The following is a 21,998-nucleotide window of genomic DNA, read 5'->3' as shown; positions in this document are numbered from 1 at the left end:
CAAAAACTAGATAGTAATATTGGGTATTCCGGCAATGACTTTATGTTATAATGTTATAATAATAATGATGGCATGTTGCAAATTTGCGACAACAGGCATACAGGTCAATTTGGTAAGTTGCATATTTGAGTCAGAGATTGTAGCATATATGTGACGATGGGTGTTAAGGAGTTCAGGAAGAAAATGTTACACTGTGTGCAAAATGAATTAGTAGGTGTATCTCAGATTCAGGAGTTCCTTTCCATATGTCACCAAAGTGTAAAATGAGTAATTTCAAGGCAAAATTTCGATTTTAGGAGAATTTTTACATCCACAGACAGAATAGTGGTACTTTTAAAATGTTCAACATGAAAATTGCAAAATGTATATATAAAAGTGAGATTTTAAAAAAAGATTTTGCACAAAGTTACCTCTTTAACTGGTGTATAAACAGCCAGCTGTGTTGCGAAAACAATTCTAAATTTAGAGGGTTTAATTAATGTCCAGACTGAACATCAGAGTGGAGGAAAAAAAATAATATGATCTTTGGAATGACTGGTTAGTGCCAGACGGGGCAGTTTGAGTACCTCAAAAATCATCATGAGATCATCCTGATCTCATGGGATTTTCCAGCACAACATCCTCTACAGAGTTCACCACCAATAACAAAAAAGTAATATGCATCAGTTGTGTCAGTGTAAAGGGCTTGCTAATGAGCAGGTCAGAAGAGAACGTCCTGATGGCTACAAGCTGACAGTAACATAAAGAACCACAAAACTCCCACAAGCTGAAACCACTGCCATGTGTCAACGTGCACAGGATGCAAATTCAGTGACACTTTACTAGGTACATGCCGCCTGATAAAGTGGCTGCTCGGTGTATGATTGTCTTTTGGTTTTGCTGCAGTGTGACTGTACTGTTGTGTGTGTCTTTTTTGTGGTTCTTGAAGTAGTCAGAGCACCTTGGGTACAAAAAGCACCACCAGCGTGATGTAGGCAGAGAAGACGACTGCCAGAGAGGCAAAAGCAAAAGAGGCGTCCTGCTGTGACGACAGGATCATCGTGACTGGAGCCGTGATCAGGCATAGCACCTGCAGGAGGAGAACGAGAGAGAAGCTTTAATAAAGGAGCAAAATGCAAAAAGGAAAAAGCAGAAGTTAGTTTAAATTGGGGGGGGGGGATAGAGGATAGGAGGTGGAGAGCAAAGTTTTAAGGAGGGGGGACTGAAAAAAAGACAGGGGAGGGACATCACACCCTTAAAAGCATCTGTTTATCATTCCGGAGAGGGCTCCCATGTGGAAAGAGCATTAAAAAGTCATGACTGTAGTGGCATCACCGCACTGACAATCAAGCACACTGTTATCTCATCAAGACGCGAAGCTCACACGAACAATTCCCTTCACAGACACACTATTATCTATGGGCATCGTCATTAAACTGAAGTATGAATATCATAATACACAACAATAATAATAATAACACCAGTCTTTTCAAGTATTATGGAGATGTGTGATGAAATAAGCATGCAAGCTCACGAGCCGTGTTTAATGCTCTGGTAAATAAGCATGAATGATAGATCAATGATAAACGTGTTCCTCTGCGGAACAGGCGAGATCAATGCATTCACTAATTACACATTCACAAAGTTGATAAATCCTTTGATGCTCATTAAATGGCTTCCTCTTATTTTATTAATGGGTATACAGGCAGGCAAAGGGAATTTTGTGAAGATGGATTAAATAGGAGAAGAGTACTAATAAGAGCGCATACCTCTTCTCAGGCTTACAACGCCTTATGGTGGAAAGGCAGCCAATTCTTTATTTCCTTTTTCTTTGTGGGTTATGTGGTGATGACGCAGTGGTTAGCACTCAGGAAGAAGTGGGTTTGGTTCCACCAAATCCCAAATGTTTTTTTTTTTGTGTAGAGTCTATGCCTTCTCGCTGTGTCTGTGGGTTTCTTCCCACCACCAAATTATGCACACTCGGCTTATCTCCCTGCATGCACACATGAAATGCTTCAAAACCACATGAGGGTGGAGGCTGGTGTGATGGTAAGGTGTCGTCCCCATTGGAATGTGGGTAATTCAGAGCTGGAAGCATAGTCTTTTTGAGAGTAGGCGCTGGTGCCACATACAGCATGTCAAAGAACTGCTTTGGGTCCCGAATGTGACCTCAGTGGCCAACCTGCAGTCCAACCATATTTCCCAACAGTCACCATGTATAATATCTACCACGGCAAAGTACACTGTGGCTGCCCCGCCTCGTCCAATCACTGGGGTCCTCAGCAATGAGCCACCCGTGTACTGGATCATGGTCTGGAAAATGTGGCACATAGATGTAGGATCACACTACAGTACAAATACTATGCTTCTTCTGGGTCTGCATAAGTAAGCACTCATTGACACAAGTCATTTGTGTGGTACACAAGGACTCTCCAGAGAGACCTGGTACCAATGTCATCCAGATGTTTTAGGTCACCAGCTGCAGTATAAATCTTGCAACCATATCTAGGTTCAATGCTTGTCTGACTGTCCTGGACAGACAACAAGTGCTGCTGGACATGTGAAAGTTGTCTCCTACCTGTCTAATGGACAGGTAGAGTTAGGTTAACACACCTCTGATAAAAGCTTAGCACGCATGCTAATGCCACAACAGGATGGACCACAGTGACAGATGTGTCACTGACACATCTGACACAAAATGACAGATATTCGCCCGAGGTAGACGAGGGCGAATATCTGTCATTTTGGGCGACTGGGCGTGAACGGAGGGACTCAGAAAATGCATACCGCACGACAACAGCATGTTATTTGCATTATTACCACTTTTTACTGAGATACACAATACGTAACACGTACATAAAAAGTTGGCTCACTTTAACTTTTGTCATGTCGACTGGGTGAGCTGCTCTCCAATTTAGCCAGTGCGTCCTCATCAAGTGGCTGCTTTAGCTGCTGTTCGTTGTCATACTATCCATGAGAAAATCATCCGGAATAGCTATATTGGGACCAAAAAACACTTCTCGCCTTTTCATCTTTTCCTCTGCGGACAGTTTTTTTTTCCCCTCTGCGGACAGTTCTTGGACGCACGCTATGACGTCATTTGTTTACGCACAGCGGGCGGGTATAGCCAGGTAGCGTTGACGTAAATCTACGATACCGGCCTAGCAACGCCCCGGTAAAGTGATAATAATGAACAATATTCTCTTTATATTCTGGAGCCTTGAATAAAATAAATGATGACAACACAGTATGTTGCTCACTTGAACCCGGGGGCATTTTCATTTGTATGAAAAGCTAAACACTTTAATGAATGTTTATCCACATCATGCTGGCACACACCTGCTATCATCGCCACCACCAAAAATCTCCTCCTGCTCCTGTATCACCTCTGTGGCAGCGGGAGCATCACTGTCACTTTCAATGTTCGGGGCCAACACCACCTGCTGCTGCTGAGAGGGACCCGCAGGCGCCCCTGCCAGGTCTGTCTCCACAGCAAACATTTCTGAAATTTTCTGCTCTTCGCAGTATCAGTCACGAGTCCCCCTCCCAAATTTTTCTGCACTGCCTTTCTGTTTTTAAACATTATTTCTCCATTTTGTGACTTGCTTTGTTTTTCATGTTCTGCTGTGTTGTTTCTCTTGCTCTCTCATCATGATTGCACATCATTAAAGATAACTGGACAAGGGGAGGGATCTTGAGCATGCATAAGTGGGACTCCTGGGCTTCTGTAGCTTATCATAGGGCCACAATTGGGTCAGGTATTCTTTTGACAGACAAGCCATTGGGCCTATGCTGTGTCTGCAGGCTGCAGCTGAGCTCTGTGGGTCAGTGCATGTCTCTCTCTCTGGGCCGGGAGACTTACTATGGCAAGGCGCAGTAAACAAATCATCCCATTATTGATCGGCCCACCAGGAAAAATCACGGTACTCCCAAAGATGAATCCACCCTTGACCCAAAGTGTCTAAGCCTTGATTCCTAGTCAACTGCTTCACCAAAAGCTTCATGACTTGAAGCTTCATGCAGTAGCTCACTAAAGACTACTGATACCTATTGGTCAAATAATGTAGTGTTCTCCAACCCTGGTTCTCAGAGAGCCCTAACCTGGACATTTTTCCTCCATCCCTGTTCTGCCAAAAACTCATTCAGGTGAGCTCAGTTGATCAAGAGCAAACAGACCCCTTAGTGACAAATTCATCAATAAAAGCCAGACAGGTTCATCTTGAAATGAATCTCGTAAATCTCCAAAGTTACCTGCCCCATGGAAGGTGGATTTCAAAGATAGTGTCAAGGCATAGATCAAGACCAAAGACTTGGTCCTTTGTCATCAAGCAAATATATCAACATCACCATACAATTCTGTCAGCAGCCTCATGACTCGGTAAACTCTCCCAAGATGTCTCTTGACCCCATAAGCTGAGCTCCCAGAGACATGAATGGCACGGCTGAGATTAAGCAGTCTCTCAACAATTTTGACACTCTCGCCACATACAGACACACTGCTGATGGTCGAGTCCAGGAAGTCATTAATTGGATGAATGTTTATGTTGATCCAGGACAGTCTACCTCCTCACTTACAGAGCCATTAAATGATGGGGTACATCAAAATAGTAAGCCCCTTCAGCTGCTGCCTTTTTTTTAACTCAAGGTCGCGAGAGCAAATCCAAGGTGGACCTGCATGTTGATGTGGCACAAGTTTTACACTGGATGCCCTTCGTGAAATGAGGCAGGGGGTGTTGAACCGGGAACCTTCTACACAGAAACCAAGTGCACTAACCATGTGGCTACCACCCCTGGCTAGATGGAATCCATCAAAATAAGAGAGTGAATTTCAGCAATTACACGGCTGCTCTCTTTTATTTGGATCCACCCCACAATTTCACTGCTTTTATTCTATGTGGGAGCCCTTTAGCCACGCTCGGTATACATTTGTTCAACGGCTTTTAAGAAATCCTGTGAGCAAACCATCCAAGAAAGTGACAGATAGTAATTTGGCACAGACGTTACCTTCTTGACAGCAGTATATATTTAAAAAATAAATGTTTGCCTGCTCTTGATCAAAACACAAACGGCCTCTGGCAGCTCATGTGACAGAAACTACTTATGTGAAACATTTTACATGAATTGCATAGTTAGCCAGTATCAAGAGTGTCAAAACATGGCTCTGACTATTTGTCTAAAGTGGCTAAAGTGAACATAATGGGAACTATTTGGATGTTAAGTGCATCCTGGGTGCTTCCATTGAAGATGATTCATTTGCTCTCAACAACCACTGACAAATATTTATGACTGCTGGTTACACATATCTCTCTTACTTTAGAGGACAAATGGGTACCTTTTTTAAACATTTTCCTGCCTACGTAATCGCGCCATAGAAAGCAGAGTCTCATAAACATGTGCATATAACATAACCATAACCCACACTGTGCACAGTCTTTTCTCATGCAGCACAGTGTAAAGCTCCAACAGTGAACATTCAAAAGCAAAAATAAGGTACATTTGAGTCACATTAGAATATGAGTGAAAAAGGTCTGAGTTGCAGTTTATCATATATTATTGCATCTATTTAACATTTATTTCAGCAGAAGGTCCAGCTGAGACCCCGTTTCATTTTGCAAGGAGGGCCTGAGATATGGCTGTTAGTTTCATAACGTCACTGGCGCCACACACATTAAAATTTATGATTCACAGAAGACAGCAGCTTGTGTTGGCAGCATAAGCATTTTGACAGAAATGTATCCAGGAATCAGTTTTTTTTTTTCAGAATAAAATTTCAAGGCCAAGCTGCGAAACAGCTTGAACATTTTATTATACTCCTGCTTCTGCATCTCACGTGTACACACATCTTTTTTTGCCACTCAATCATCAGTCTGTGAGGTTCAGTGTCCCCTAAAGATTATCTTAAGATCAATGGTTCCCATTTATATTTTGTTGTTCCCGCAGTGGAATTCTTCCTGCAGAATATTTGAAGATTGATGCCAAATGGTGAAAGTGGGAACTATTTTATTGTGGACTGTAAATTCAAACAGGACAAATACATGAGGAACTTAAAACAGTGATAGGCTCAAGGTATCTCAGCTGCCTGCACGCTGACAGATGGTGAAGAACACAAATGTTCAAGAAATGAAAAATAACTCAGTTTTACACATAATATTTTAAAGGCTTAAAGAACTAGGCAGAACTATAAGCACTGCATGGATTTCATTTTTATTTCTAGAGACTTGAGTCTGCTTTATTCAAGTAAGTAACAGAGCTTTTCAGATTAATGAAAAAATGATTACTTTATCAGTCTATAGTGCATCCATAAAATATTCACAGCGCTTCACTTTTTCTACATTTTGTTGTTACAGCCCATTTCCAAAATGCATTAAATTCAGTTTTTTCCTCAAAATTCTACACACAATTCCCCATAATGACAATATGAAAAAGGTTTTTTATTTTTTATTATTAATTTTTACACATGTATTAAAAATAAAAAACTAAGAAATCACATGTACGTAAGTATTCACAGCCTTTGCCATGAAGCTCAAAATTGAGCTCAGGTTCATCCTGTTTCCACTGATCATCCTTAAGATGCTTAATTGGAGTCCACCTGGAGTAAATTCAGTTGCTTGAACATGATTTGGAAAGACACACACCCATTTACATATAAGGTCCTACAGTTGACAGTGCATGTCAGAGCACAAACCAAGGATGAAGTCGAAGGAATTGTCTGTAGACCTCCAAGACAGGATTGTCTTGAGGCACAAATCTGGGGAGGGTACAGAAACATTTCTGCTGCTTTGAAGGTTCCAATGAGCACAGGGGCCTCCGTCATCTGTGAATGGAAGAAGTTCATATCCACCAGGACTCTTGCAAGAGCTGGCCAACCATCTAAATTAAGCAAACAGGGGAGAAGGGCCTTAATCAGTCAAAGGTGCACCAACAAAGTATTGAACAAAGGGTGTACTTGTACTTAAGGGTATCGTGTACTTATGTACGTGTCATTTCTTAGTTCTTTATTTTAATTTTTTTTAAAAATAGGATTTAAATGCTGCAGTACAGTGGATTAGTGGTTAGCACTGTTGCCTTACAGTGAGAAGGTCGTGGGTTCAATTCCCGCCCTTGGCCTTTCTGTGTGGAGTTTGCATGTTCTCCCCGTGTTTGCGTGGGTTCCCTCTGGGTGCTCCGGTTTCCTCCCACATCCAAAGATATGCAGGTTAGGTGGATTGAAATCTTTAACTTGTCCGTCGGTGTGCGAGTGGGTGTAAATGTGTCTGGTTGTCTGTTTGTGGCCCTGTGACAGACTGGCATCCTGTCCAGGGTGTACCCTGCCTCACGCTCCATGACTGCTGGGATAGGTTCCAGCCCTCCGTGACCCTTAATTGGACTAAGTGGTTGAAGCCCTTCTCCCCTGTTTGCTCAATTTAGATGGTTGGCCAGCTCTTGCAAGAGTCCTGGTAGATCTGAACCTCTTCCATTCACAGATGATGGAGGCCAAAAGTTGGAACTGTATGGGATCAGAGGAGTTGCTCTGAGTTGGATTAAAAGCCACTTACAAAACCGAAAGCAGTTTGTTAAACTCGGGTAATACTGTTCTTCATATCTGGACATCATTTGTGGGCTACCACAGGGTTCTGTGTTGGGCCCAAAATTATTTATTTTGTACATTAATGATTTATGTAAAGTCTCAGATATGATTAAAATTGTGCTCTTTGCAGATGACACAAATCTGTTTTGCTCAGGGGAAAATCTGCAACAATTATTATCTGATTTAGGAACAGAAATGATAAAGTTAAAGAGATGGTTTGATATTAACAAATTATCATTAAATTTGTCTAAAACTAAATTGATGTTATTTGGAAACTATAAAAAAGACATACAAATTCAGTTAATTATACATGGGGTAAACATAGCACGTGTCAAAGAGAATAAGTTTTTAGGTGTCATTATTGATGAAAAAATTAATTGGAAAGCTCATATTCAGCATATTCAAATGAAGGTATCAAAAAGTATTGCAGTATTAAATAAAGTAAAGCATGTTCTTGATTGCAGAGGACTACATACTCTCTATTGTTCATTGGTTGCATCCTACTTGACTTATTGCGCTGAAGTTTGGGGCAACAATTACAAAACTACATTGCAACCATTATTCATTCTTCAAAAAAGAGCATTAAGGACAATTCATAATGCAGGGTATTGAGACCACACCAACCCACTGTTCATTAAATCTCAAATATTAAAACTTAATGATATGATTTCGTTCAAGACTGTTCAATTAATGCATAAAGTGAAAAATAAAGAAGTGCCATTTAGAATTCAAGAATATATTACTGAGAGAGAAGGAAAATATAATTTACGTGGCTTGTATCATTTTAAAATTGCTGCACTCGGACAACCAGGAAAGGTTTCTGTGTCTCCATGTGTGGCCCTAGATTATGGAATAACCTGACCGATGAACTCAAACGATGTCCAAATATCAGTTTAAAAATCAGTATAAAAAAATGATGTTTTCAAGATATGTATCTAATGAAGTACGATGAGTTTTATGTTGTCAGTTGTAATTGTGAACTTGTTCAGTAACATTCATTTGTGTATGTGCGTGCATGTATGTATATGTGTATGTATATCTATGTATATGTATATATATGTATGTATGTATGTATGTATACTCAACAAAAATATAAACAAAACACTTTTGGTTTTGCTCCCATTTTGTATGAGATGAACTCAAAGATCTAAAACGTTTTCCACATACACAATATCACCATTTCCCTCAAATATTGTTCATAAACCAGTCTAAATCTGTGATAGTGAGCACTTCTCCTTTGCTGAGATAATCCATCCCACCTCACAGGTGTGCCATATCAAGATGCTGATTAGACACCATGATTAGTGCACAGGTGTGCTTTAGACTGTCCACAATAAAAGGCCACTCTGAAAGGTGCAGTTTTGTTTTATTGGGGGGGATACCAGTCAGTATCTGGTGTGACCACCATTTGCCTCATGCAGTGCAACACATCTCCTTCGCATAGAGTTGATCAGGTTGTCAACTGTGGCCTGTGGAATGTTGGTCCACTCCTCTTCAATGGCTGTGCGAAGTTGCTGGATATTGGCAGGAACTGGTACACGCTGTCGTATACGCCAGTCCAGAGCATCCCAAACATGCTCAATGGGTGACATGTCCGGTGAGTATGCCGGCCATGCAAGAACTGGGACATTTTCAGCTTCCAAGAATTGTGTACAGATCCTTGCAACAGGGGGCCGTGCATTATCCTGCTGCAACATGAGGTGATGTTCTTGGATGTATGGCACAACAATGGGCCTCAGGATCTCGTCACGGTATCTCTGTGCATTCAAAATGCCATCAATAAAATGTACCTGTGTTCTTCATCCATAACAGACACCTGCCCATACCATAACCCCACCGCCACCATGGGCCACTCGATCCACAACATTGACATCAGAAAACCGCTCACCCACACGACGCCACACACGCTGTCTGCCATCTGCCCTGGACAGTGTGAACCGGGATTCATCCGTGAAGAGAACACCTCTCCAACGTGCCAAATGCCAGCGAATGTGAGCATTTGCCCACTCAAGTCAGTTATGACGACGAACTGGAGTCAGGTCGAGACCCTGATGAGGACGACGAGCATGCAGATGAGCTTCCCTGAGACGGTTTCTGACAGTTTGTGCAGAAATTCTTTGGTTATGCAAACCGATTGTTTCAGCAGCTGTCCGAGTGGCTGGTCTCAGACGATCTTGGAGGTGAACATGCTGGATGTGGAGGTCCTGGGCTGGTGTGGTTACACGTGGTCTGCGGTTGTGAGGCTGGTTGGATGTACTGCCAAATTCTCTAAAACGCCTTTGGAGATGGCTTATGGTAGAGAAATGATCATTCAATACACGAGCAACAGCTCTGGTTGACATTCCTGCTGTCAGCATGCCAATTGCACGCTCCCTCAAATCTTGCGACATCTGTGGCATTGTGCTGTGTGATAAAACTGCACCTTTCAGAGTGGCCTTTTATTGTGGACAGTCTAAGGCACACCTGTGCACTAATCATGGTGTCTAATCAGCATCTTGATATGGCACACCTGTGAGGTGGGATGGATTATCTCAGCAAAGGAGAAGTGCTCACTATCACAGATTTAGACTGGTTTATGAACAATATTTGAGGGAAATGGTGATATTGTGTATGTGGAAAAAGTTTTAGATCTTTGGGTTCATCTCATACAAAATGGGAGCAAAACCAAAAGTGTTGCGTTTATATTTTTGCTGAGTGTATGTATGTGTGTATATGTATGTGTGTGTGTGTGTGTGTGTGTGTAATTATGTATGCATGTGTAGGTGTATGTTGGTGTGTGTATACATGTATATTGTATATGTATGTAAATATGTATGTAGACGAAGACACAGTGTTCACTTGATATGTTTATGATAATGGGATTTGAGTTTGTGTTGTTAAATGTGTTTGTAGCATGGCCCAAGCAGAGGGTCACCCCTTAGAGTCTGGTCTGCTTGAGGTTTCTTCCTCAATACATCAGAGGGAGTTTTTCCTTACCACTGTTGCCTGTGTGCTTGCTCTGGGGGTAGGTAATGTGTATATATGTATGTATGTATATATGGGGTGGGCGTTTATAAGCTTTGCTTCTGCTCACCCCCTTTTTGGTCACACGTGTCACTGTGGAACTGTCTTGTATATCAGTTTTTGTTATTGACGAGTTGTGTGCCAAATAAATAAATAAGTTCAAATAAGGCCCTGTGCTCACTGGGACCTTCAAAGCAGCAGAAATGTTTGTGTATCCTCCCCAGATTTGTGCCTCGAGACAATCCTGTCTTGGAGGTCTACAGACAATTCCTTTGACTTCATCCTTGGTTTGTGCTCTGACATGCACTGTCAACTGTAGGACCTTATATGTAAATGGGTGGGTGTCTTTCCAAATTATGTCCAAGCAACTGAATTTACCCCAGGTGGACTCCAATTAAGCATCTTAAGGATGATCAGTGGAAACAGGATGAACCTGAGCTCAATTTTGAGCTTCATGGCAAAGGCTGTGAATACTTACATACGAGGTCTGTTAGAAAAGTATCCGACCTTATTATTTTTTTAAAAAAACATATGGATTTGAATCATGTGTGATTGCGTCAGACAAGCTTGAACCCTCGTGCGCATGCGTGAGTTTTTTCATGCCTGTCGGTTGCGTCATTCGCCTGTGAGCAGGCTTTGAGTGAGGTGTGTTCCACCCCTCTCGTCTATTTTTTATTGCGAATAAATGTCTGAACGATTTGGAGCTTTGCTGCATCAATTTTTTTCCAGAAACTGTGAGACACCTCCAGGTGGACACCGTTCGAAAAATTAATATGGCTTTCAGGGACGATTTTATGGGGATTAAACAGATTATGGGGTGTTACTGCCGCTTTAAGGACGGCCCACAACTGCACCGCGACGCGTGGTGGAGCAGCTTCTCTTTCCATGACAAAAACTCCTGTAACAGTGAAATGTACCGTTCATTTTTAAACTGGACGCTGTCTTGATCCGGTATGTCATCTGACTAGTACAGGAATTGTGAAAAGACGTGGACATCAGCACTTTTCCAGCACATTAAGACAGACATGCCTAGGAGTTCCGCGCGTCGGGACGCAGCCGGTGCGGTGCGGCAGCACAGGAAAAACACCTCCGTGTTGATAACCATTTGTAAAATCCAGGCGGCTTTTGATGGCTTTCAGTGGAATGAGTATATGAGAAATTGTTTAACAGCTGGACATGTTCCAACTTGTCCTTAAGGCTTCCAACAGAGGTGTTTTTCCTGTGGCGGAGCGTCGCATCTTTCATTAAAAAAATGTCCTTTAACAGTGGAATATCCGGATAAAATGCTGAAACCGACTTCTTCTGAAACTTCTCTGTTCTCTCATGACGTCCTGGATCAATAGAGCCTGAAATGTGGAGGTTTTCAGCTTGAAACAGGCTGACGATGGCGCCTGGGAGCGCTGCGCGACGTCTCGCTCCGTGGGAAGTCCTTAAAGCGATAGTATCACCTCAGAATCTCTCATCAGCCGTTAAAATTTTCACCGAAAACCAGCTTAATTTTTCGAACCGTGTCCACTTCAATGTGCCTCACAGGTTTAGAAAAAATTTTGATCAAACAAAGCGCCAGTCTCTCAGCAACTTCTCAGACAAAGGAATTCCGACGAGGGGCTGGATGACTCCTCCCACAAGGAGTGCTCACAGGCGAATGACGACACTGACAGGCGTGGAAAAACTCACGCATGTGCACAAGGGTTCAAGCATGTCTGACGTAAAAACATATGAATGAAATCCATATAGTTTTTGAAAAAAATAAAAAGGACCTATACTTTATTGACAGACCTCGTATATATGAAAATAAATTGAAATAAATTGAAAATTAAACTTTGTAGAACAAATGTAAAACCAAATTCTTATAAAGAAGGAAAACAAATACCTGGACATGTGCAGGAAAACTTTGATATAAACTGAACAGAACAATGCAGGCTGATTTGACTCCCCATATTTCTTGAAAATAAGAATAAAATAAGAGGTAACTCACTTTGAAATGAACAAAACATACAGCTGCAGTCTAAAAACTTAAAAAACAACAACATAAAAATCAGCCAGCTTGTATTTTTTTCATGACTGGAGTTCACTTTAGAGTGATGGGAGTCATCCTGTTTTTTCTTTCCCTCCTCAGTCATGTTTTGTGCTTGAACATAAAACACAACTACATTAGCTCAAGATCTAAAATAAAAACCTTTGGAAAACAGTCTATGAAGGTTCAGAGGTCTCACCTCACCTGCTTCATGTGATTTCTGCTTTTTTAATGCACATATGCATGATTTGTATTCAGTGCATTCATATATATTCTCATTTTTTAAGGAATTTTGATTATTTCTTTTTCCTGTGATGATGTTTAATGCATAAACTGATATCAATGTCATCTCATAAATTCAGTATAATTGTCACGTACCTGGTATGAACAGGACGGTACCGTTGGTCCTGCACCAGTACTGAAAGTGGAGCTAGAAATAAGTCAGCTCCACAGTTTTGTTTTTTCTTAACATGTTGCTCCACTGTTGGGCTAAAGTCCCACCTCCCTGCTCCATGCTCGCTGTCTCACATGCACTGATGTACTCGCCCTCACTCAGCAGAATGAAGCATCTGAGTCTAAAAACAAAGCTCTCACCTTCGTGAAGATACTTCATGTGACTGCAAAGGTGTGACATTTACAGTACATCATAGCATCACTCAGTCTAAAATCCTCTGACATTTTCAACTTAAAAGATGCTGCCACACAGGAGAAAAAACTGATTCACAGACACAGAGCCGTTAAGGTACAGGGAGCCACTGCTGAGGGGTTGAAGAGCCGCATGCAGCACTGCATTCGTGGGTTGCTGACCACTACTTTATGTGATAAGCAGAAGATATTGATTTTTGTTTTGTATTAAAAAGAAATTATTTGAAATTTAGAAATTTTTCATTATTTCTGCAGCTTTGTTAGCTCCTTACTGTTTGTAAATTACTTTGCATAACACATTTGCACAGTACTGCAAGTAGTCATGAAATGAAGAGAAATATGTCTAAAACAAGGTGATACTGTGGCATGTTCTTGGTATGGTACATAAACAAGGAGTGAAAATAATTTTAAAAACATATCAACAGTAGCAGTGGTTTTTATGTCAAAATGAAATAGAAATCTGAACAAAAACATTATTATTTCAGAGTGTTAATTACTATTTGAAAACCACTACAAAAATCTTACATTTTGAGAAAATGGATAGAAGTTGGTTGGCAAAATGCTTTTCAGTTTTTCGCATTTTCATACTTCTACTTTGGTTGCTGGGGCAGCATGGTGGATTAGTGGGTAGCACTGTTGCCTCACAGCAAGAAGGTCATGGGATTGATTCCGGGTGCTCCCACATTCAAAGACATGCAGGTTAGGTGGATTGGAAACTTTAAATTGTCTGTATGTGTTTGTTTGTCTATATGTGGATCTGCGACAGACTGGCGTCCTGTCCGAAGTGTGCCCCGCCCTACGCCCTATGACTCATGGGATAGGCTCCAGCCCCACATGACCCTTAATTGGAGTCAGTGGTTGAAGATGAGTCAGTGAGTTTGATTGAGACCAAAAGGGGAAAAACATAATGTTTTAATTTTAGTTATAGTTTGGTTTTTGTTCAAAGTAACACTTACTTCTGGAATAACCACAAGTGTAAATATCACAGGTAAGCATTGGAATGGACAGTCTTGGTGACTGTTGTCCTGCATCAGCAATAAGGTATGAGTCTGGTACTAATGGGAGCTCGTATTCATGGTTACAAATAACCCTTTCTAATTACATCCATTCTGAGACAGTTTGGCATTTTATTTTATACATTTCATAATGTTTTCTTTTACTCTTGACTGAGGAGCACCTCACACACCAGACTACATTTGAACATCACTAAAACTTCCTTAATTATATTTCATAAATACATTGTGAAGTTCCTATTTCACAATATTTTTCAAAATAAATAACTCAAAATAAAATAAAAATGCTGGAGAAAACACGGACAATCACACTCATGATTATTGGACAAGTAAATACATAAACATATAAACCTTACCAGGATTTAAGTTATTTGAATTTGATGACAAATTCTTAGTTAAGGCCTCAACACAGATTGGTTTAGTTTCTGAAGATGTAATATTCATGCAGGACTGTGTTTTAAAAATTCTTCTCTTAAGAAGGCAATCATGATAAACTGATATTAAAGAAACCGTACTAAAGGTTCACTAAAGAAGATAGTTTGAACTCAAAGTGGATCTTTTTCATCATACACAAAAATTTAACTTTCACTTTAGAAATAAATTTAAAAAAGCAGAACTCGACATTTTAGAAACCTGAGTATTTTGTATTATTTCTTTATTTCTTGTGGTTGGTTGTATGAAAACAGTAACAGATAAAAATACAGAAAAAAGAAAAGACAGTCGGAATCTGCGTTCACACGTTGATTTTGTTAAAGTGCTGCCAAAACGAGATTCACTGAAAATGATCAATGACATTTCTCTACAACTCCACTGTCACTACACAGGAAATATTTAGATGTCACATTCTGTTCCATTCTGTAATTAAATGAAAAAAGTGCTAATAAATACAGCACACAAAAGGAGTATGAAGTATTCTGATCTTGATTAACCCTCTGGAGTCGTCTGATGTGCCTCCGTGTCAAAGTCACATGACTAAATTAAGCAGACGTAACATCCAAAACTCTACAGTCTGAGTCTCCATTTGAATGTGTGTTGAAAGTGTGGACTTTAAATTATATACCAGTTTTTAAATTCTGTTGCTAGGCCTAGTGTAACTTGAATCATGATTATTTCTGCGATGCTTTTTCCTGAATATTATGGTAATATTTGGTGCACGTATTTGCCGAAAACCCGCAGCAAACAGTACTCTCATTTCCTGGTTCAGCTCCGTCTTGCTGCAGGAGAGGCAGGGAAAAAACAAGACTTCCCCTATATCATTGGTGGAAAAACGCATGACCTAAACCAATCAAAATCACTAACCCACGTGGGTTGGTTGCTGAGGACATTCTGGCCATAAAAAAGCCACCAAAGGCAAACAAAAGTGCCAACACTGCCTCCAGGTGGACAACAAGAGGAGTGACACTCCCCCTGTTGTCCACCCAGTCAGGCCTGTGTCCTCTCTGTCTTGTGTTGGACAGGAATTGTTTTTTGAGTGGCACAAAAAATTTGTGTGGCATCTTACTGTTTTGTAAATAGTTGTACAAAAATGCCTGACGCATTTCCTGCATTTTAATGTGAATAGTTTATATATATATATATATATATATATATATATATATAACTTTGTTGTTCACATTTGTACATATGTTTTTGAAATTTAAATGTATATTTGCATTCTAAGTTATAAAAATGGCTTATTAAACATGTTTGTGGGTTTCACAGTAAAAACCAAACTTTTTTCTATTCAGATTTTATGTTTTGTGTGACTTTAGGTTCATTGTGTTAATACAGTATGTCAGAATGAAAGAAAAGCTGTAAACTCACACATGAGGTTGCTCTGAAAAAAAAATGACACCAAACAAGGCAAAGTAAACAGTGTATTAAGGTAAATTATGAAGGTAAAACCAAAAGTAGTCAAAAACGGCCAATTATACACTGGACCCCAGAAAGAAACCAGGCAGAAATCTCAGCAGAAGACAAAGTAATCATGCAGGCGGCAGTACTGATATACTACAATTACTTTGTGATATGGGGTGCTGTAGATCTTACTTATGGCTACATTAATGCTATTCAGTGAGCTGCAGTCTGCTCTGCACCTAAAAAGCCAAACAGGAGAAAGCAGGCAGTGGCACAGAAACAGGAGTTTGGGTGTGATAGCGTTGTTTCTTTTTAGACTCACAGCAACGTTGTAAATAGCCATCCCCACGGCGCGATGGTCATTGATCTTTTCTGTGGAGACAGACTTGGTCTCATAAGCCAGAAATATGCCCAGAAGCAACAACAGACCCTTGTAGCCATAAACCACACCTACGGGAAGAGAGAAAACAGTGACAGCAACAACAAATGGTTACAAAATGCAATGCTTATGTGGAGCACCTACAAAAATGAAACCACACAGCTGTTCTCCATTAAACCAATCTTTATGTTTTCTGCTATGTTACATTAATCAGAATGTTTTCTGATAACTGTACATTATCATTAATACACATCGAAGCCATTATGTTGTATCTGGGGACAAAAATAATATTGTCTTAAACGTTATGGTTTTTGAAGGAAACATTGTAATGCATGCTGAGAAATGTGAATGAAAAACGTAAATGTGAATTACATTATAATGTGATACCACAGAGAACACAGAGGTGACACGCTGATGAAAAGACATGTAAGCCTCACTGCCATCATGTGAGGGGCACATTCCAGCAAATTACCTGCACAGTGTGTGACAGTGGATTGTACAAAATGAAGTTAACAAATTGGTTATACTGCTTTACCCTCCTGATGATGTGTTGTTTCAGTAGTAATCTTGCTCAGTACGAGAGGAACCGCAGATTCAGACATTTGGTATATGTGCTTGGCTGAGGAGCCAATGGTGCAAAGCTACCATCTGTGGGATTATGACTGAACCCCTCTAAGTCAGAATCCTACCTAGATGAAGCCATACCGAAGCGCCATGGATTTTTAGTTGGCCCCTGATAGCTGGGCCCGCCCCCTTACTAAACTACTTCACAACTGTGAATGATAAAAGCAAGAAATTTGATTTTGCATTCTAACTCATCCTGTCAAAAGCATCAATCTGCATATCAAAATCCACTGAGCTGTTTTTAGCAAAAGTACTGGTCCAAATAAAACTGTAAACACACATGTTGCAGTTTCACAAAGAATTTCTGAATTCAGTAATGTGTTTCAAAATTTAAAATGACACGATATTAATTTAAATAAATTCCAACTGTGCCCCTAAACCTGACACATTTATAATTACAGTAATTCAATCAACAAGCTATTATAAATTAGACTTCTTTCATGAAAATCAGTTGAGAATTTTTCAAAAGATGTCAAATCTCATGACAGAAGATGTGTTGTCTCAACCATGTGACGTTATGTACAACAACAAGCCTGCTCCTCACAGTATGGCTGTCAAGTTTATGTCCAGCAGCCATTGCAGTGAAAGTGTCACTACCAACTGGCCACTTCATTAGACCCACTTGTTAACTGTTCGTCAAAGCAAATATCGAAACAGCCAATCACGTGGCAGAAACCCTGTGCATTTATTGCATTTACCAGTTATCATAATGGTAAAGAAAGATGATCTCAGACACACTGAACGTGGCAAGGTTGCTGATGCCAGATGTGCTGGTTCTAGTATTTCACAAACTATTGATCCATTGGGATTGGCATGCACAGCCATCTGTAGTAGCTCCAAAAAAATGCCCCCCGCAAAATCTGTTTATTATAGGATAAAGCCATGACACACATACAGTACTTATTTTGGGAAGTTGTCATGTGAACATTTTATCTACTGTTTCTTCCCGCAGCATTATTGTGCAAATCATAAACACATTCCGGATGCAAGCAAGTGAGACAGTTACGCAAGAGTGGTAAAGCAAAAATGAGGTTGAAATCCAAACTACAGAGGAAACAATGTTGGAAAAAACTATGAAGCCACTCAGATCTACTGAGATATGTAAAAGATGAGAAGTGACAGAGTGACAGAAGTGGGAAAGAAAGTTTAGCACTTCTTCCCACTGTCCATTTTGTTTATATACAGAATATTAAAGCACCCCCTCTTCTTTTTTTTTCCTCTGTCAAAGGAAAAAGCTATGGGGCAATGGCCCAGTTTGTGACCCACATTATTTGAGTTTCAGCAGCATTATACTTTCATAAGAGCTGCTACGCTAAGAAAGACAGCAGAGCAGTAAGACAGACAGAGGGAGGCAGGGAGTGCGTGGGCAGAAGAAAGAAGCAGAAGTGAAAACTGAGAGAGAAAAAAGGGGGACCAAACATCCGGGGGTGGAGGGGGCTGTGACAGGAAACCTATTTAATTCACACTGAATGGTTGTGGCTGTGTGTACGCATGTGTATGTGCCTGCATATGTGCATGAGTGACATATTTCGACGTACAGGGCCGAGCGTTAAAGAGACAGACTGAGAAAAAAGAAATGGATACCCAGCCATGTGTTCATCTTCTCTGAGTTGCAGTGCTCCAGCAAGGGCTGAATCAGGACATCCAAATCTTCTTTAGGGGCTTCCTTAGTGAACTTCTACTCACGTGCAGGCAGACGAAGAGAGAGTAGGTATGGAAAGAAAGGGAAGAAAGAGAGATAGCAAAAAGGAAGAGAGACGAGGTTAATGAGAAATGATGAGACAACAGCACTGTGAGGAAGGAGGCAAACATGCCCTGCAAGTGAAAATCAGAGTGTCTGTGGCTGATTCCCTCTGGTAAGAAAGTCCTCCACACAGTTAACTCAGTTAATATAGTAACCTTAAAAAATGGAAGATAAAACTATATATATATATATATATATATATATACACACACAGGAGGTCTGTTAGAAAAGTATCCAACCTTTTTATTTTTTTGAAAAACTATATGGATTTGAATCACGTGTGATTGCATCAGCCAAGCTTGAACCTTCGTGCGCATGCGTGAGTTTTTTCACGCCTGTCGGTTGCGTCATTCGCCTGTGAGCAGGCTTTGTGTGAGCAGTGGTCCACCCCTCTCGTCTGATTTTTATTGCGAATAAATGTCTGAACGATTTGCTTTGCTGCATCAATTTTTTCCAGAAACTGTGAGAGACCTCCAGGTGGACACAATTCGGAAAATTCAAATGGCTTTCAGGGGCAATTTTATGGGGATTACACAGATTAAGGAGTGCTCCAGCCGGTTTAAAGACCGCCCACAGCTGCTGAGAGTGCGCCGCGGTCCGAGTGCTGATCGACAGGCTCAAACCCCGCTGAAACAACCAGATAATTTCCAACGTGAAAGCTTTGTTGATCCGGGACGTCGTCTGACTTACACAAAAATGGCAGGAGACGTGGACATCAGTACTTTTTTGGCACATTCCACTGTTACAGGAGTTTTTTTCATGGAAAGAAAAGCGGACGGATGCGCCACGGAGCCGTTCATGGCGCGGCACAAAACCACCTCTGTGTTGGTCTCACAGGACGGCTTTGAGATGGCTTTCAGACGGCTGTCAGTAGGTTTTCAGTCGTGTGACTAACCGAGAAATTGTGGATGAGCCTGGACATGCCAGAACATGTCCTGTGAGGCTTCATCACGGCGTTGCTTTGCGCCATGTGGCTCCGTCCCGACGTGCGGAATTCACGGCTCACACAGACCTGTTATTTTTTCTTTAAGAAGCCCTCTTATTCTCTTATTCATTCAGACGGCTTTTCAGTCGTGTGGACCAACAGGGAGGTGGTTTTGTGCCGCGCCATGAGCGGCACGGTGGCGCATTCCTCCGCTCCTCTTTCCATGACAAAAACTCCTGTAACAGTGGAATGTGCCGTTAATTTCCAAACTGGACGCTGTGTTTTTTCCGGGACGTCCTCTGACTAGCACAGGAATTGCAGAAGAAGTGGACATCAGCACTTTTTCAGCACATTGAGACAGACGTGCGGAGGAATTCCGCTCGTCGCGGTGGAGCCACATGGCACAAAGCAACGCCGTGATGAAGCCTCACAGGACATGTTCTGGCATGTCCAGGCTCATCCACAATTTCTCGGTTAGTCACACGACTGAAAACCCACCGACAGCTGTCTGAAAGCCATCTCAAAGCCGTCCTGTGAGACCAACACAGAGGTGGTTTTGTGCCGCGCCATGAACGGCTCCGTGGCGCATCCGTCCGCTTTTCTTTCCATGAAAAAAACTCCTGTTAACAGTGGAATGTGCCGAAAAAGTACTGATGTCCACGTCTCCTGCCATTTTTGTGTAAGTCAGACGACGTCCCGGATCAACAAAACCTCAATGAGTGCCCTGCCTCTCAGCTCAGCGTTCTGCGACGCTGCCTGCACAAGTGACTGTCCCGAATCATCTTGGCTCCAGCTTCCCTCACAGCACCACGAGCGAACCCATGCAGTTGGGTTACAACCGTTTATATACAAAGGAACACCGGCACTGTAGGGACGAGGGACTGTGTTTTTACTGTGGGCAGGCAGGGCATGTGATCCCCGACTGCCTGGTCAGGGGTGCCCCCGTGCGGTCTAAACCAGTACTACGGGTGACTCAAAGCTCCATTACTTCCTTGACACCTCAGAATGTGATCTCAGCTAAATTTATCTCTGAGCACTCGTCTGCATCTGTTCCGGTGTTCACTGACTCACGTTCTGAAGCTAATTTACTGCTGTCTTCTCTCGCCAGGTCCCTGCACCTTAAGTTCTATCGTCTCTCACGCCCTCTGGTGGTGCATACACTGGATGGCTACGAACTTGGACAAATCACTCATCATACACAGTTAGTCCGATTAATAATCGCTGAGAATAATTCTGAAACAACTGGTTTTCATGTATTTGATAAAATGACTCATTTGCCAATATTGGGGCATCCCCGGCTGAAGAAACACAGCACAAACTTTGACTGGTCTAAAGGGCAGATTAGTCCCTGGGAAACCGCTTGTGCTGGACGTTGTCTGCCTAGTTCCACCGTTAAGGTAGTGGTCTAGAATCCAGACCTCTTTGGAATGCCGCAGTGTTAGCCGAGGTCTTTAGCAAAGCAAAAGATAAATCTTTACCACTGCATCACTCCTACGATTGTGCCATCAAGCTACTGCTGGAACTAATCTCCCTTGGGGTAAATTATTCTCTCTGTCAGCAACTAAACGCATTGCTATAAACGAGTACATTCAGGAGTCATTAGAGGCGGCTTTGATTCAATCCTCGTGTTTGCCTGCCGGAGCGGGGTTCTTCTTTGTAGAGAAGAAAGACAAAACCCTCCGTCTATGCATTGATTACTGTGGCCTCAATGACGTTACAATTAAGAACCGGTACCCACTGCCTCTCACTGCTACCACATTTGAGCTGCTAGAGGTCGCCACAGTTTTCACAAAATTGGGCCTTTGCAACGCTTATCATTTGGTGTGCATTAAACAGGGGGATGAATGGAAAACAGCCTTTAATACTCCGACTGGTCATTATAAATATCTAGTCATGCCGTTTGGGCTAACCAACACCCCTGCCATATTTCAAAATATGGTTAACGACATTACTGCAGGAGTTTCTGAATAAATTTGTTTGTATATCTTGATGATATTCTGATTTTCTCTCCAGACGAGGAGACTCACATGTGTCACATATGTGCTGGAAACTGTGCTTCAGAATCACCTGTTCGTCAAAACAGAAAAATGTGAACTTCATAGATCTACTGTATCCTTCTTAGGATTTGTGATCGCTCAGGGTGAGATCCAGATGGACCCAGAGAAGCTTGTAGCGGTTTGTGATTGGGCAGTCCCTAAGAACCAAAAGGAGATACAGAGATTTTTTGGACTTTTCAAATTTTAGCCGTAAATTCATTTGTAATTTC

General features: G+C 41.4%; 1 protein-coding gene across 1 annotated transcript in view; it reads right to left on the bottom strand.

Moving 5' to 3' along the window:
- Nucleotides 1-21,998, bottom strand: part of gabbr1a (gamma-aminobutyric acid (GABA) B receptor, 1a) — a 442,232-nt gene that overhangs the window by 17,069 nt on the left and 403,165 nt on the right. Inside the window, exons 20-22 of the mRNA XM_034174198.1 lie at nucleotides 18,648-18,741; nucleotides 16,383-16,510; nucleotides 941-1,069 (exon numbers count right to left, since the gene is read on the bottom strand). Of these exons, the coding sequence (XP_034030089.1) occupies nucleotides 941-1,069; nucleotides 16,383-16,510; nucleotides 18,648-18,741 (351 nt within the window). The remainder of the gene's footprint in view (nucleotides 1-940; nucleotides 1,070-16,382; nucleotides 16,511-18,647; nucleotides 18,742-21,998) is intronic.

This window comes from Thalassophryne amazonica, chromosome 7 (genome assembly GCF_902500255.1).
Source record: "Thalassophryne amazonica chromosome 7, fThaAma1.1, whole genome shotgun sequence".
In the NCBI taxonomy this organism is placed as follows: domain Eukaryota; kingdom Metazoa; phylum Chordata; class Actinopteri; order Batrachoidiformes; family Batrachoididae; genus Thalassophryne; species Thalassophryne amazonica.
The sequence above is the reverse complement of the archived record's forward strand: the minus strand, read 5'-3'. Positions and strand labels throughout refer to the sequence as shown.